This window comes from Perognathus longimembris, chromosome 28, assembly GCF_023159225.1.
Source record: "Perognathus longimembris pacificus isolate PPM17 chromosome 28, ASM2315922v1, whole genome shotgun sequence".
In the NCBI taxonomy this organism is placed as follows: Eukaryota; Metazoa; Chordata; class Mammalia; order Rodentia; family Heteromyidae; genus Perognathus; species Perognathus longimembris.
This window is the reverse complement of record NC_063188.1, coordinates 101,598,076-101,611,183: the sequence shown is the minus strand read 5'-3', so window position 1 is coordinate 101,611,183 and position 13,108 is coordinate 101,598,076. Positions and strand designations below refer to the sequence as shown.

The 13,108-nt window shown below is 43.6% G+C and overlaps 1 protein-coding gene across 2 annotated transcripts in view; it reads right to left on the bottom strand.

Annotated features, from left to right (window-relative positions):
* Positions 1-640: 640 nt before the first annotated feature.
* The window catches only part of Map7d2 (MAP7 domain containing 2), an 87,394-nt gene continuing 74,926 nt past the window's right edge, over positions 641-13,108 (bottom strand). For both annotated transcript variants that reach the window (XM_048335741.1, XM_048335740.1), the window contains 7 exons: positions 11,139-11,346; positions 9,594-9,698; positions 8,789-8,845; positions 8,010-8,091; positions 7,346-7,532; positions 4,300-4,574; positions 641-2,063 (listed from right to left, as the gene is read on the bottom strand). In XM_048335741.1, the coding sequence (XP_048191698.1) occupies positions 4,325-4,574; positions 7,346-7,532; positions 8,010-8,091; positions 8,789-8,845; positions 9,594-9,698; positions 11,139-11,346 (889 nt within the window). In that variant the 3' untranslated portion in view covers positions 641-2,063; positions 4,300-4,324. The remainder of the gene's footprint in view (positions 2,064-4,299; positions 4,575-7,345; positions 7,533-8,009; positions 8,092-8,788; positions 8,846-9,593; positions 9,699-11,138; positions 11,347-13,108) is intronic.

Sequence of the window (13,108 nt, the reverse complement as noted above, 5' to 3'; positions counted from 1 at the left end):
TCATGGCATACAGAAGCCTTGGAAATATCCTACATCTATAAGGAGTTCAGTACAGATCGCCTGCAATTACAGAACTCTCCCTCAGAAGTCCGAAGCTTAGTGAGCAGAGGCCCATAACTTCATGTCACATTGCACGTTTAGCTTCCCTGAAAATAAGGGCCAACATTCCTATTATACTTTTGTTTAAACGCCAAGTTGTTATATGAAATGGCCTCATGGATGACACCAAGACTGATTACCTGTCTTGGTTTATCTAGAAATCTTTTGCCTCAATGTTTATACAAAAGCAAAGAAAAAAGAAGAAAAGGCACAGCTTGAACTGTACTCAAAACTAAACTGTACTCAAAAGTTCATCATGTTCAAGGAACAGACCATTACTGAAGCTCATTTCTGTAGCTGGCTCCAATTCGCACCAGCAGAGGAATTTGAAAGTCATTTGACAGGTAAAGGGCATCCATACAGGAACTGAGGGAGTGTTCCCACATTTCCACAAGGTTTAGAAAATCTGGTTTTGTTTGAACACAGTTCCTCATGAAACTACCAGAAACAAAATAGAAACAAAACACTAGCCATTAGACTCTTCAATGAAAATGTATTTCCCATTGAACAGAATGGCATCACTCACGATCACAATGGCACTATGAGGTGTAACAGATCACAACAAAACAGACATCTAGCAAAAGAAAGCTGTAACAAAGACGGCCAGGCATTTTCGCAAGTCAGACCATGCTATTGTTTTCGGTATGTTTGTCATGAAAGAGATTCCACAGTATTCATCAAGATCAATTACACTGCATTATTGGAGGCATGTATTTTATTTAGTATATACACATACACAAACATACAGTTTCCATAGCTAATAAAGTCTTAAACTGTAGCTGGCTTTAAAAGCGCATGGACAAGATTACTAGTGAAACATCTTTATATCTCCTGGTGGTAAACCTCTCTTTCCAAACTCTTCACTGTATAAGTTGAAACAAATGTCTCAAACAAGAAAAGGTCATTTTGATTTGAAAGCCACATTTAACACAAGAAATTAATTTAAGGAAACAGCATATATGGCATAAACTACATGGAATTTTCATTCTAGTGGCATTCTTCCCCAGATTCTGATTTTTTTTTATGTTCAAGTCTGTTAAAGTGATGTACTGGGACCAATGTGAGGTCTCCTTGTTTCAGAGTACTATGACTTTTATGACTATGTGCCTGGCTTTATTACAGCGGAGAAAACGGGAACAATCAAAGAAAGAAAAGAAAATCCCAAGATCTAACAGCAAAACAATAGTAAAATCATCAAAAATCAACCACCTGCATGTGAGATATGTACATGACTCCTTCAGTTGGAAGGTCACTGAATGGTTTGGAGATTGTTAAGGTATGACAAGAAAAAGCCCTGGCTAGATTGAGTTGCTCAGGTACACAAAAATATGAGTAAGAGAAAAGAAATCATTACCCATTGTTTCTTTCTTCCTTGTCTAACCAAACTTTCAACTTGAACCCCCCAAATGGTAATGTGGTTAATGCATATTCAGGTGGCAAAGCTTCATAATAATTAATAATAATCATAATAAAAGGATTTCATGACATTACTTTCCAACAGAGAAACTCGAGAGGGAGAGAAACTGCTGAATTTCTTCTCCATCTAAACAAAGACAGGGAGATACACAGCTCAAGTGGAGTACATATTTAACCAGAATTCTGGTCATGTATAGAGTATTTAATAGGAAGAGATATCGAAATGATTTTGTGCTCCAAATCTGAGAATGAGAGTGGTCATAGGTGAACTGCTGAGCCAGCCATCACTCGGGTTGAGAGGATCACCATGACAATATAGAGAAAGCAGCAGCAGAAGCTCATAACTAGAACTGTAGAACAAAACGTCACTAAAGCCCAGTAAGGCCAAAGTCTGGAGGTTTCTACCAAGAGGCCAGTGTTTGACATACTACCTAGGAATACAGTTACATTCCAATCTAGTATTTTGGAATGCGGCTACAGAAGCTTCATCAGGTGGCCAGCAGCTCAGATTGGACTCCCAGCGGCTTCCTGGGTGCTCCAAACACCACCTGTGGCAAAAACAAAGTCCAATGAGACCAATACAGAAACCAGTATTTGGGATTTGGTAATTACATTTTCCTTGGCTCATCAACAGAAATACTGCAGTATTTTGTATAGAGTCTTTCTATGAGGTCGGTCCAATTTCCCTTGTGTGAGAATTTTCTAATACCTGTAGATGTCCCCTCCCCCTTTTTTAACTCTTTTTTTTTTTTTTTTTTTTGCCAGTCCTGGGCCTTGGACTCAGGGCCTAAGCACTGTCCCTGGCTTCTTCCCGCTCAAGGCTAGCACTCTGCCACTTGAGTCACAGCGCCGCTTCTGGCCGTTTTCTGTATATGTGGTGCTGGGGAATCGAACCTAGGGCCTCATGTATCCGAGGCAGGCACTCTTGCCACTAGGCTATATCCCCAGCCCGCTTTTTTAACTCTTGACTGAAGGACAGCCCTACTTTATCTGGAAAGGTTGAGCACACCCCTTCAGCAGGGACGCACATGGAACAGTGAGAAGTCTGGGATCCTACTGGCCAGTCAAATTTCCCTTGCATTCAAACCTCCAGATTATTTCATGTCACAAATGTCATGCCTACTGAATGTCTTCAGGCATTGTGATATTTTAAAAAATACTCCCTAGTGAGGGTGGTACCACCTCTTGTTGAGAAGGATTTGAGAACCACTCTTTATCACATATGAAAATATATAAACAAAGGTGGGCACTGTTAACTCATGCCGGTAGTCCTAGCTATTCAAGAGACTGAGATCTGAGAACCACAGTTCGAAGTCAGCCTGGGCAGAAAAGACCCTGAGACTCTATCACCAATCATGCAGCAAAAAAGCTGGACTGGGGTGTAGTTTAACGATAGAGCACAAGTTTTGCATGTGCAAGGCCAGTGTGTGTGTGTGTGTGTGTGTGTGTGTGTGTGTGTGTGTGTGTGCATGCATGGGTAAGAGGGGCATATAATACCTGAGGGAGAAAGGAAGTGGAAAAAACAGAAATGCTTTGGCAAGAGAACAAAGGGTATCTGGGCACTAATAGCTTATGTCTATAATCCTAGCCTCTCAGGAAGCTGAGATGGGAGGATCGTGGTTTGGAGCTAGACTGGGCAGAGAAGTCTGTGAGACTCTTATCTCCAATTAGTCATCAAAAGCAGCCTGGAAGCCAGGTGCTGGTGGCTCATTTCTGTAAGCCTCGCCTCTCAGGAGGCTGAGATCTGAGGATTGTGGTTCAAAGCCAGCCCAGGCAGGAAAGTCTGTGAGACTCTTATTTCCAATGAACCAGCAGAAAACTGGAAGTGGCACTGTGGCCCCAAGTGGTAGAGCACCAGCATTGAGCTGATGAGCTCGGGGACAGCACCCAGGCCCAGAGTTCAAGCCCCATGCCTGCGAAAAAATAAAAAAAACGAGCCCTAAGTGGAGATGTGGTTCAAGTGGTAGAATGCCAGCCTTTGGCCTGAGTTCAAGCTCCAGTACCACAAAGCCAAAATAAAACAAAAAGCCGGACTGGAAGCATGCCTCAATGGTAGACCACCACTCAAGCAAGCTAGCCAAGCAAGTACGAAGCCCTGAGTTCAAAACCCTAATACAGGAATTTAAAAAACCAATCCAGAATGGGTCAATAGAAGAGCAACCATGTGGCCCAACACTCATCAATGTATATGAATGATTCTAGATAAAATTTGGGATGCCACTGAGCTAAACAGATGGGAGAAGTTTATTAGCACCACTTTGGAGCATCTTGACAACATTCTCTCCTTGTCTGTAAAAAAGGTGCTACTTATTTTTTCTAGTCCTGGGGTTGAACTCTGGGCCTGGGCACTGTCCCTGAGCGCCTTTTGTTCAAGGCTAGCACTCTACCACTTGAACCACAGCATTACTTCTGGGTTCTTCTGTGGTTAATTGGAGATAAGAGTCTCACAGACTTTCCTACGTAGCTAGGATTACAAGCGTGAGCCACCAGTGCCTGACAAGGTGCTACATTTTATAGACAAAGGCTGGGAGATACCAGTCCACTCTTTTAGCCAAGTCTTCTCAAGCTTCCCACCCTAATCCTCAAATTGCAGGAGCAACACAGCAGAGTACTGGAGGCTTGTGTATAGAAGAATGACTCCAAATCCATCTCAAGTATAGTGTGTGCTGCAGTATATACCAGAATATATTTATGTCCACACAAAATTGTCCATCAAGAAGCTGAATGATAATTACATAAAACTCTGGGGAGTTATGGATTTAGAGTATCATCAAAAGACTTTACCTTTCATGAAAAGGTCGTTGTTTTGTCAACAGAAGGTATTCAGAGTAGTTTCTTGGCCAGGACTGTTAAATCCTTCAATGAGGTTTTTGTTACAGTCATCCAGGCTGAGGTTTTCACTGGATTTCTTGGGGAACGTTGGGGGCCCAGTGAAATCTAAGATATCTTGAAGTGCTCGAGCATTGCCAGTTCCATTTTGGTCCAGAGACACACCAGGAATCATTTCACTCACTGGTGAAAATTCTGGGATGGAGATAAGTTCTTCTTTGGAAACAGGGCTAGAAAGCATGAGAGACAGAAGAAGTGGAAAACAGAAGGACATAAGGAGTAAGCACGATTACCTGGATGCTGGTTGATCTCAACTGTAAGGTTACTCAAAGGGATGAGATCTGAGGATCTTGGTTCAAAGCCAGCCTGGGCAGAAAAGTCTGTGAGACTCTTATCTCCAAATTAATCAGCAAAAAGCTGAAGGTAGACAGGAATAGCTCAAATGCTAGAGCACCAGTCTTGAGCAATAAAAAGTCAAGTAAGAGCCGGGTGCTGGTGGTGCCTAGGCTAGCTACTCAGGAGGCTGAGATCTGAGGACTGTAGTTCAAAGCCAGTCTGGGAAGGAAACTCTGTGAGTCTCTTATCTCCAATAAACTACTCAGAAAAAAACCCAGAAGTAGCTCTAAGGCTCAAGTGATAGAGCACTAGCTTTGAGCACAAAGAGGCTCAGGGACAGTGTCCAGGCCGTGTGTGTGTGTGTGTGTGTGTGTGTGTGTGTGTGTGTGTGAAATGGGAAGAACAGTCATGTCTCCTTCCTAGGGCTGCCATAGGTATGAATGTGACAGTGCTGAGAAAAGTTCATTTGGAGCCACCAAATGCATGCTCAGTTAAGGCTACGGGATGAGGGAATCATTAACTAGGAAACAACTGTCAGTCTGAGGACCTTTTAAAAAGCCTATCTCACCCACTGTCTCCTATCTAAAACCAAGTTTCCAATTCACCAGAACTTATCCAGAGTTGCTGAACAAGGCTGGTTTTTTCTCCTCTCTCTCCTCCCCCTACAAGTGCAAGGCATTTCAGTGTTGTGTGCTATAGGTCTAGGAAGCAGCAAATCCAGGCCCAGAAGCCTGGAGGGCTAGGAATTCAGGGACTGTCCCCAGGAATTTCAATAACTAGAGTAAGGCTGCTACCAGGCTCTTCTTTCCTGCTTTGATGAAATCTGAGAGAAGAATCTAGAAAAACCAGTTGAACTGCAGAAGCGCCTGCAGAAACTCCACCTTCTTCACCTGTAAGCCCAGTGAAGGGGCAGCCACTGACCTGGTATCTATTCTGCTGTGTGAAGCAAGCATAGGCAAACTGCCTCATTAAGCAGAGACAGACTGTCCCAACTTCAGAGGGAAGACAGAAAGAACGTCTCCGGCTTCGGTGCAGCACGAGGACTCCCATATCTTTAGGGCAGAACTCAGGTGTATAAAGCCCCTTCAACTTTCTTCAACTGTGGCCAGCTGTGCCACATGTTGTCCCATTCCAGCCCCCACCTGGAGACATCAAAGAATAAGCACAGCTGGCTCTTCTAGTGGTGGGGTTATGTTGTGTTATCCTTAAAACTGCCTTGGGGCTGGGAATGTGGCTTAGTGGTAGAGTGCTTGCCTAGCATGCATGACACTCTGGGTTTGATTTCTCAGTACCACACACAAAGAAAGAGCCAGTGGCGCTGTGGCTCAAGTGGTAGAGTGCTAGCCTTGAGCAAAAAGAAGCCAGGGATAGTGCTCAGGCCCCGAGTTCAAACCCTAGGACTGGTAAAAAACAAAAAACAAAAAACAAAAAACACAAAACTGCCTCTGCTTTTTGCGGAGGGCAGAGTGGCACCCAGTCAGCAGATGGTGGCCATCATGGTGGTGCTGGAGGCCAGAAGAGACCCAGGCAAGGGCTGAAGGGCCCTGTTGTCAGTCCACACAGGATCTCTACTACTGGAGATGGGACTGCCACATGCTGGCTTTTCATCTCCCCAGTTCAAGCTCAGTGTGGATGCGTGGGCTATTTACAACCAGTGTGTCATAGGAACCCCACGCTTCCACCCCCATCCTCTCCCCGGTAGAGCTTTTATAAAATACTGTCGTACTGTCCTGACTAACAGAGCCACCCCCTACTCCAACTGCCCTGCCCAAGGTGACGTGTGTGCTTTAAAGCCTCTGCTTCAATCCCACACTAATTGGCTCTTCTTTTGTCTGGAATTAATTTGCCAAGCATACCAGCTTCAGAATTCTTTAGGCTTTGACTATCTGAATGTATATTAGTTCCTTTCTCAAATCTCTAATGACAAGCTTATTTAAATATGAGATTCTGGACACGAGACCCTGTTACTGCACAGTCAGAACACCTATCCCTGCAGGGAAAGAGTCACAGTTGCCACTATTTCCCTGGACAACTTCCTTTCATTGGTATAGTCCTTTAGTGTCTTAGTACTACAGCACTTACCCAGGCAGGGGGCCCCTAGTGAAGACAGATGGATACGGTGGTACAAAAGCTACCTGCCTTTATCTCAATAAGACAACTCTGGTGGAAATTCATTCTCTAGGGCTCCTGTGGGATTATTTGAAGATATATCCTTGTATAGTGCCTTCCCTCTGTCCCTTTCTTCCTGAGAAATACTGAACATCCCTCCTCCCAATAAATCTCATGACAAGAAAACAGTACCCTGGTCCTATTTCTAGGGCACCCAACCCAAGACTCTAGTCTTATACCACTATCAGTTTCTCATATCAACCAAACCTGCTTTTTAGATGACTGATGAAGAACCCAACTAAAACCCTGACAGTATTTAGAGAAGAGATGTTTAAGATACTAACACAGGCTGGGAATGTGGCTTAGTGGTAGAGTGCTTGCCTAGCATGCACGAAGCCCTGGGTTGGATTCCTCAGTACCACATAAACAGAAAAGGCCAGAAGTGGCGCTGTGGCTCAAGTGGTAGAGGGCTAGCCTTGAGCAAAAGAAGCTCAGGAACAGTGCCCAGGCCCTGAGTTCAAACCCAGGACTGGCATAAATGAATGAATGAACATACCTCACATCCATAGACTGAACTTCTTCAATGGAATCATCCAAACTGTTTGACTTTCCATCAAGGGCATCCAAATGAACAAGGCCCGCAACTGGTTTAAGCCCATTAGAGAAAATGTCTCGAGGAAACGTTTCTGGGGCAGTAGGTCCCACACCATTAACTTCCTGGCAGGTGTTTAACCCATTGATTTCTGATCAAGAAAACAAAGTCCACGTGTAAATCATAAAAAGTCCAAAAATGAAACAATGGCAAATACATAACAAGGTCATCAACTTAATTCTCGTTTTCTTTTTTACCTATATCTTTTATGGAAAGAACAATAATAAACCCATGTACTCAACTTCACACAGAGGAAGCAGAGACCGATCACATGATCAGTGTTCTCAGGGCCTCTGGAGAAGGACAGAACCAGATCTGAGTCACATTTGACCTAAAGGTAGGCTCCTTGGAAAGCATCCTGGGAAGATGGACGCCATGGATTATTAGAGTAACCAAGGAAGCCAGCAATGTCCCAAAAAGAGCCATCGCCCCAGCACTGGAAGGAGGCCCAGGAAGCAAAAACTACTGGCAGTCACACCTTGGTGACCCTGTGGGTGCTTTTGCCCTGTGGAAGCTTTTACTGCTCCTCGTTGCTGAAAGGAAGAAGCAGACCAGACTGCACACTCACCTATTTTATTGGGTACAATCGGTTTTGTCTTATTTTCCATACACATACCAGGCTGAATCTCCATTTTGGGAGATTCTTCCTTCTGAAATCAAACAAAAGGTGTGTGAAAATAGGGAAGGTTGACATTACATAGAAAACCAAATGCTTTCAAAAAGCACCAGGGCACCAGGCACCAGTGGTTCATGCCTAGCTCACATAACCGTAGCTGCTCCAAGGAGGCTGAGATCTGAGGATCACAGTTCCAAGCCATCCTGGGCAGGACAGTCCATGAAACTCTTTTCTCTAACCACCAAAAAGCTGGAAGTGGAGCTCTAGCTCAAGTGCTAGATATTAGCCTTGAGCATAAAGGCTCAGAGACACTGTCCAGGCCCTGAGTTCAAGCCCCAGAACCAGCACATACACAAAAAGCTCAGGGACAGTGACCAGACCCTGTGTTCAAGCCCCAGAACTGGCATGCACAAACAAACAAAAAAAGCACCAGAGAATGTTCAGAACCCCCGAGTGGCCATCTGCCTGTGACAGAGAATTCTTGGGACTCGTTAGCTAGGTTTCCCTTATTCTCTTGCATTCGTGGATTTATCATGCCTTCCTTTGCATCCCCACTCCAGTTCTCTGAGGAAATCTTTCACTTGTTCAGTCTCTGAAATGCCTTTTATTTAAGAGCTGGCCAGAAAAACAGAGCAGAAAGTCCATTTTTTTTCTGGTGAGTCCTCCACCCTTACTGAATGTATTTGTTTATCCTTTCCCACTCGGAATAGCATTTTCATAATCATCCCCACCTTTACTTCTGGAGGCGTATCACTCTTCCTTGTTCTCTTCATGATTTCATCTATTCTCTGGAAGTCGTGAAGAAAAAGGAGACCAGAAGCATAAAGCAGTTGAGTCTATAAGTAATTTCACATTTCTAAGAAAACTTCTAAATGATAAATGGCAGCAAAGCATAACAACTGTAGGAAAGTTTTGCATTGCTTTTGAAGATGTACACCTCTGACCCTATGGACAAGGTCAAGTGAAGTATACTAGTCCATACCTACAACTGTATTCAATTTATAGCTTGTCTTTCTCCCTAAGTTCTCTATAATAATCAACAAATCACTACCTACTTTTGAATAGACTACTCTACAGAACATGGATCCTAGCTACACAGAAGGTGGAGATTTGAGGGGTGGAGGGAGAAAATTCTTTAGTCACCAACTGATGAGTCAAGATGACAAAAAAAACTTGCTGGGCATCAGAGGCTCATGACTGTCATCCTACTACTCAGGAGGCTGAGGCTAAGATCTGAGGATCGAGGTTCAAAGCCAGCCCAGGAAGGAAAGTCTGTGAGACTCATTTCCAATTAACCACCAGAATACTCAAGGTGGTAGTGCACTAGTCTTGAGAGAAAAAAAAACAAGTTCAGGGAGAGAGCCCAGGCCCAAGTCCAAGCCCCAGTGTACATGTACACGTGCGTGAACACACGCACACACACCAAAAGCAAAACCCTTTCACTTGACTTAATTGATATATTTAAGAGTATTCTACCCAATTACTGCAAAACAGAACTGGACTCACTTCTGTTCCTGCCTCACCCTCGGCCTTTACCTTCTTCCTCTCTAGCCGTTCCTGCTCAATCTGCAGCATGATCTGTTCTCTTTCTAGACGCATCTGTTTAGCAGCCTCCTGGGCCTTTGCTTCTGCTGCTTCTTTCTGAAAGTGAGAGAGAAACCAAGGCATAAGATTGATTAAGCTAAGAAAACACTGCTGTAATTCCCTAGGCTTTGCACAAGCTTCTTTCCCCTCCTCATGTGCCCCAAAGTGGCTAGTCAATGTTCACTATTCAATGTGGATTTACACAACCTGCTTTATGACCAAGAGACAAGGTCACGCTTCATTCTCATACCCTCAGTCCACTATGCAGGTGATTTACAATCACCTGCAGACCGTTCTCTACACATGGCCAAGGTCTTTCTGTAGAAAGACACGGGTCTCACTGTGTTAGTAGCATACTCAGTCCAGGAAGTACTTAACACATATTTTTCTCCAAGGAGCAATCTTCCCCAATAAGGGGCAGTGCTGGGAGGTAAACTGACCATTTTCCGCATCCTTCCAAGGACAAATCTAAAGCATGATACTGATTCTCTCAAGTCCCAATGACAATGAGTTCCAGTTGCCCATAACAACCCATTCATCAATATACTTACTCGCTTTTCTCTCAGTCTTTTACGTTTCATGAGCTCTACTCTTTTTTTTTTTTTTTTTGCCAGTCCTGAGGCTTGAACTCAGGGCTTGGGCAGTGTCCCTAAGCTTCTTTTGCTCAAAGCTAGCACTCTACCACTTGAAACACAGCACCACTTCTGGCTTTTTCTTTTTATGTGGTACTGAGGAATCGAACCCAGGGCTTCATGCATGTTAGGCAAGCACTCTACCACTAAGTCACATTCCCAGCCCATGAGTTCTACTCTTAAATAAATTACTGGCACACAAATTCTTACTCCAGGGTCTGGTTTTGGGGAAACTCAAACTCAAAGACAGTAATCATTACTAATTTTGATTGTGCCAAGAAATTCATATTTAATAACTAGCACAGTCCACTTAAGAAAAAAAATGGAGGGCTGGGAATATGGCCCAGTGGCAAGAATGCTTGCCTCCTATACATGAAGCCCTGGGTTCGATTCCCCAGCACCACATATATAGAAAATGACCAGACGTGGCGCTGTGGCTCAAGTGGCAGAGTGCTAGCCTTGAGCAAAAAGAATCCAGGGACAGTGCTCAGGCCCTGAGTCCGAGCCAGGACTGGCAAAAAAAAAAATGGAAGTCACTATTATGAGTCATCCAAATTTAAAGAATTTTTACCTGTTAAGAAAAGCCCTTGGGGGCTGGAGATATGGCCTAGTGTCAATAGTGCTTGCCTTGTATACATGAAGCCCTGGGTTCAATTCCCCAGCACCACATATATAGATAAACGGCCCGAAGTGGAGCTGTGGCTCAAGTGGCAGAGTGCTAGCCTTGAGCAAAAAGAGAAGCCAGGGACAGTGCTCAGGCCCTGAGTCCAAGCCCCAGGACTCGCAAAAAAAGAAAAAGAAAAAGAAAGCCCTTGGGGAAAAAAAAGAAAGCCCTTGGAAAACACCAGGAACCTAAGGACTTTACCTGCTTTACAATCAAGGCCTTCTCTTGCTCTTCTTTTTCTTGCTTCTCTTTCAACAACAGTTCCTCCTTATCCTTCTGTTTGGCCTCCTTTCCTGCCTTTTTCTCTTCCTCTTCCTGCTGCTTCTTTGTCTCTTCTTGCTTACGAGCTGCCGCTTCTTGGCGTAGTCTTTCCTCCTCTGCCTTTCTTTTCAACTCCTCTCGTTCCAGCCTTTTGAGAACATGAGCATTGTTAGGAGACAAAGGCAAATCACCTAAGAATCTTGTGCTGATAATGGTGGACAATGATCAACATGCTAACAAATACTGTGAATGAGAATTCATCCCACTTAGTGACATTTTCCTGGAAATCCAGTACATATGCCTACCAAAAATATTAACCAGGCTTCACTTTAAACTCTGTACTAGACAAGAACAACATATTGATTGGTAAACCTACTGCTGGAAAGACACAGATACTATCTTGTCACTCTGTGAATCACCATGATGATGGGAAGTCGAACCTTCTCATTTTTTTTTGCCAGTCCTGGGGCTTGAACTCAGGGCCTGAGCACTGTCCCTGGCTTCTTTTTGCTCAAGGATAGCACTCTACCTCTTGAGCCACAGCACCACTTCCAGCTTTTTCTGCTTATGTGGTACTAAGGAATCAAACCCAGGGCTTCGTGCATGCTAGGCAAGCACTCCACCACTAAGCCACATGCCCAGCCCCCTATCATTCTTATTTAATAGTAATTCTTCAGAAATATTTAAAACTCACTAAAGCTTTTTTTTAAAAAGTGGGGGGCTGGGAATATGGCCTAGTGGTGGAGTGCTTGCCTCATATACATGAAGCCCTGGGTTCAATTCCTCAGCACCACATATATACAAAAAGCCAGAAGTGGCACTGTGGCTTAAGTGGTATAGTGAAAAGAAGCCAGGGACAGTGCTCAGGCCCTGAGTTCAAGCCCCAGGACTGGCAAAAAAAAAAGTGGAGGAGATTGTTGGAACTGTCACAGATGTGTCAGTCAGCAACTGAAGACCAATGACCACAGCTCGAAAAAGTTCACTATGGCTTCTAACTGATGTATGTGTGACTTCTAAAGCAGCAGACAAAGAAAGCAGAATTTCAACAGAAATTCAGGATCTGATACAAAAACTAAAGCATCTATTTTCTACTGATTTTGGCATTCTTTAAAAGTCTATTTTTCCTTTTAGTCTTTGTTATATAAAAACAAGGTAGTATTTAGGCATTTCATTCACATATGGCTAGTTCATGACAAATGATAAAGAGCTCTAAGTAGCAGAGGGAAAACTGCTAAAGGGAAAGTCTAAAGCTTGCTTTTACATTTTTTTTGTGCTGGTCTTGGAGCTCAGACTTAGGGTCATGATCTCACTCAGCTTCTTGCTTGCACCTAGCACTCTACCACCTGAATCACACCTCTAACTCAGATTTTTGCTGGTTAATTGGAGATGAAGTCTCACAGACTTTTCTGCCTGGGTTGGCTCAAATCTCAGCCTCCTTAGTAGATTCCCATTGCATTTCTAATGTTCTTGCTTCAGACAAGCCATCACTTTCTTCAGCTAGTCATTGGCTATATATGGTCCAAATCACATTTTAACTGTGCTACTCACTGTGTGACACTTGGAAACTCATTTAACATTTATTATGCTCATAGGAATGGCCCTACTATGGGAATAGCCCTATTATGCCTCATGACATTCTTCTTAGACATAAATGGAATGATGTATGGAAATGTCTGGTCCTAGAACACTCTCAAATACTAGTTTTGCAATTTAAAGTGAATCCACCCTCCAAACCCAATGACCTTTGGAGTGAATATATAAATCTCGATTTTAAAAAATTACCTTTATTTAAAAGTTAAGACTTAAGCCAGGTGCTGGTGGCTCATGCTTGTAATCCTAGCTACTCAGGAGGCTGAGATCTGAGGATTGCGGTTCAAAGCCAGTCTGGGCAGTAAAGTCCCTGAGATTCC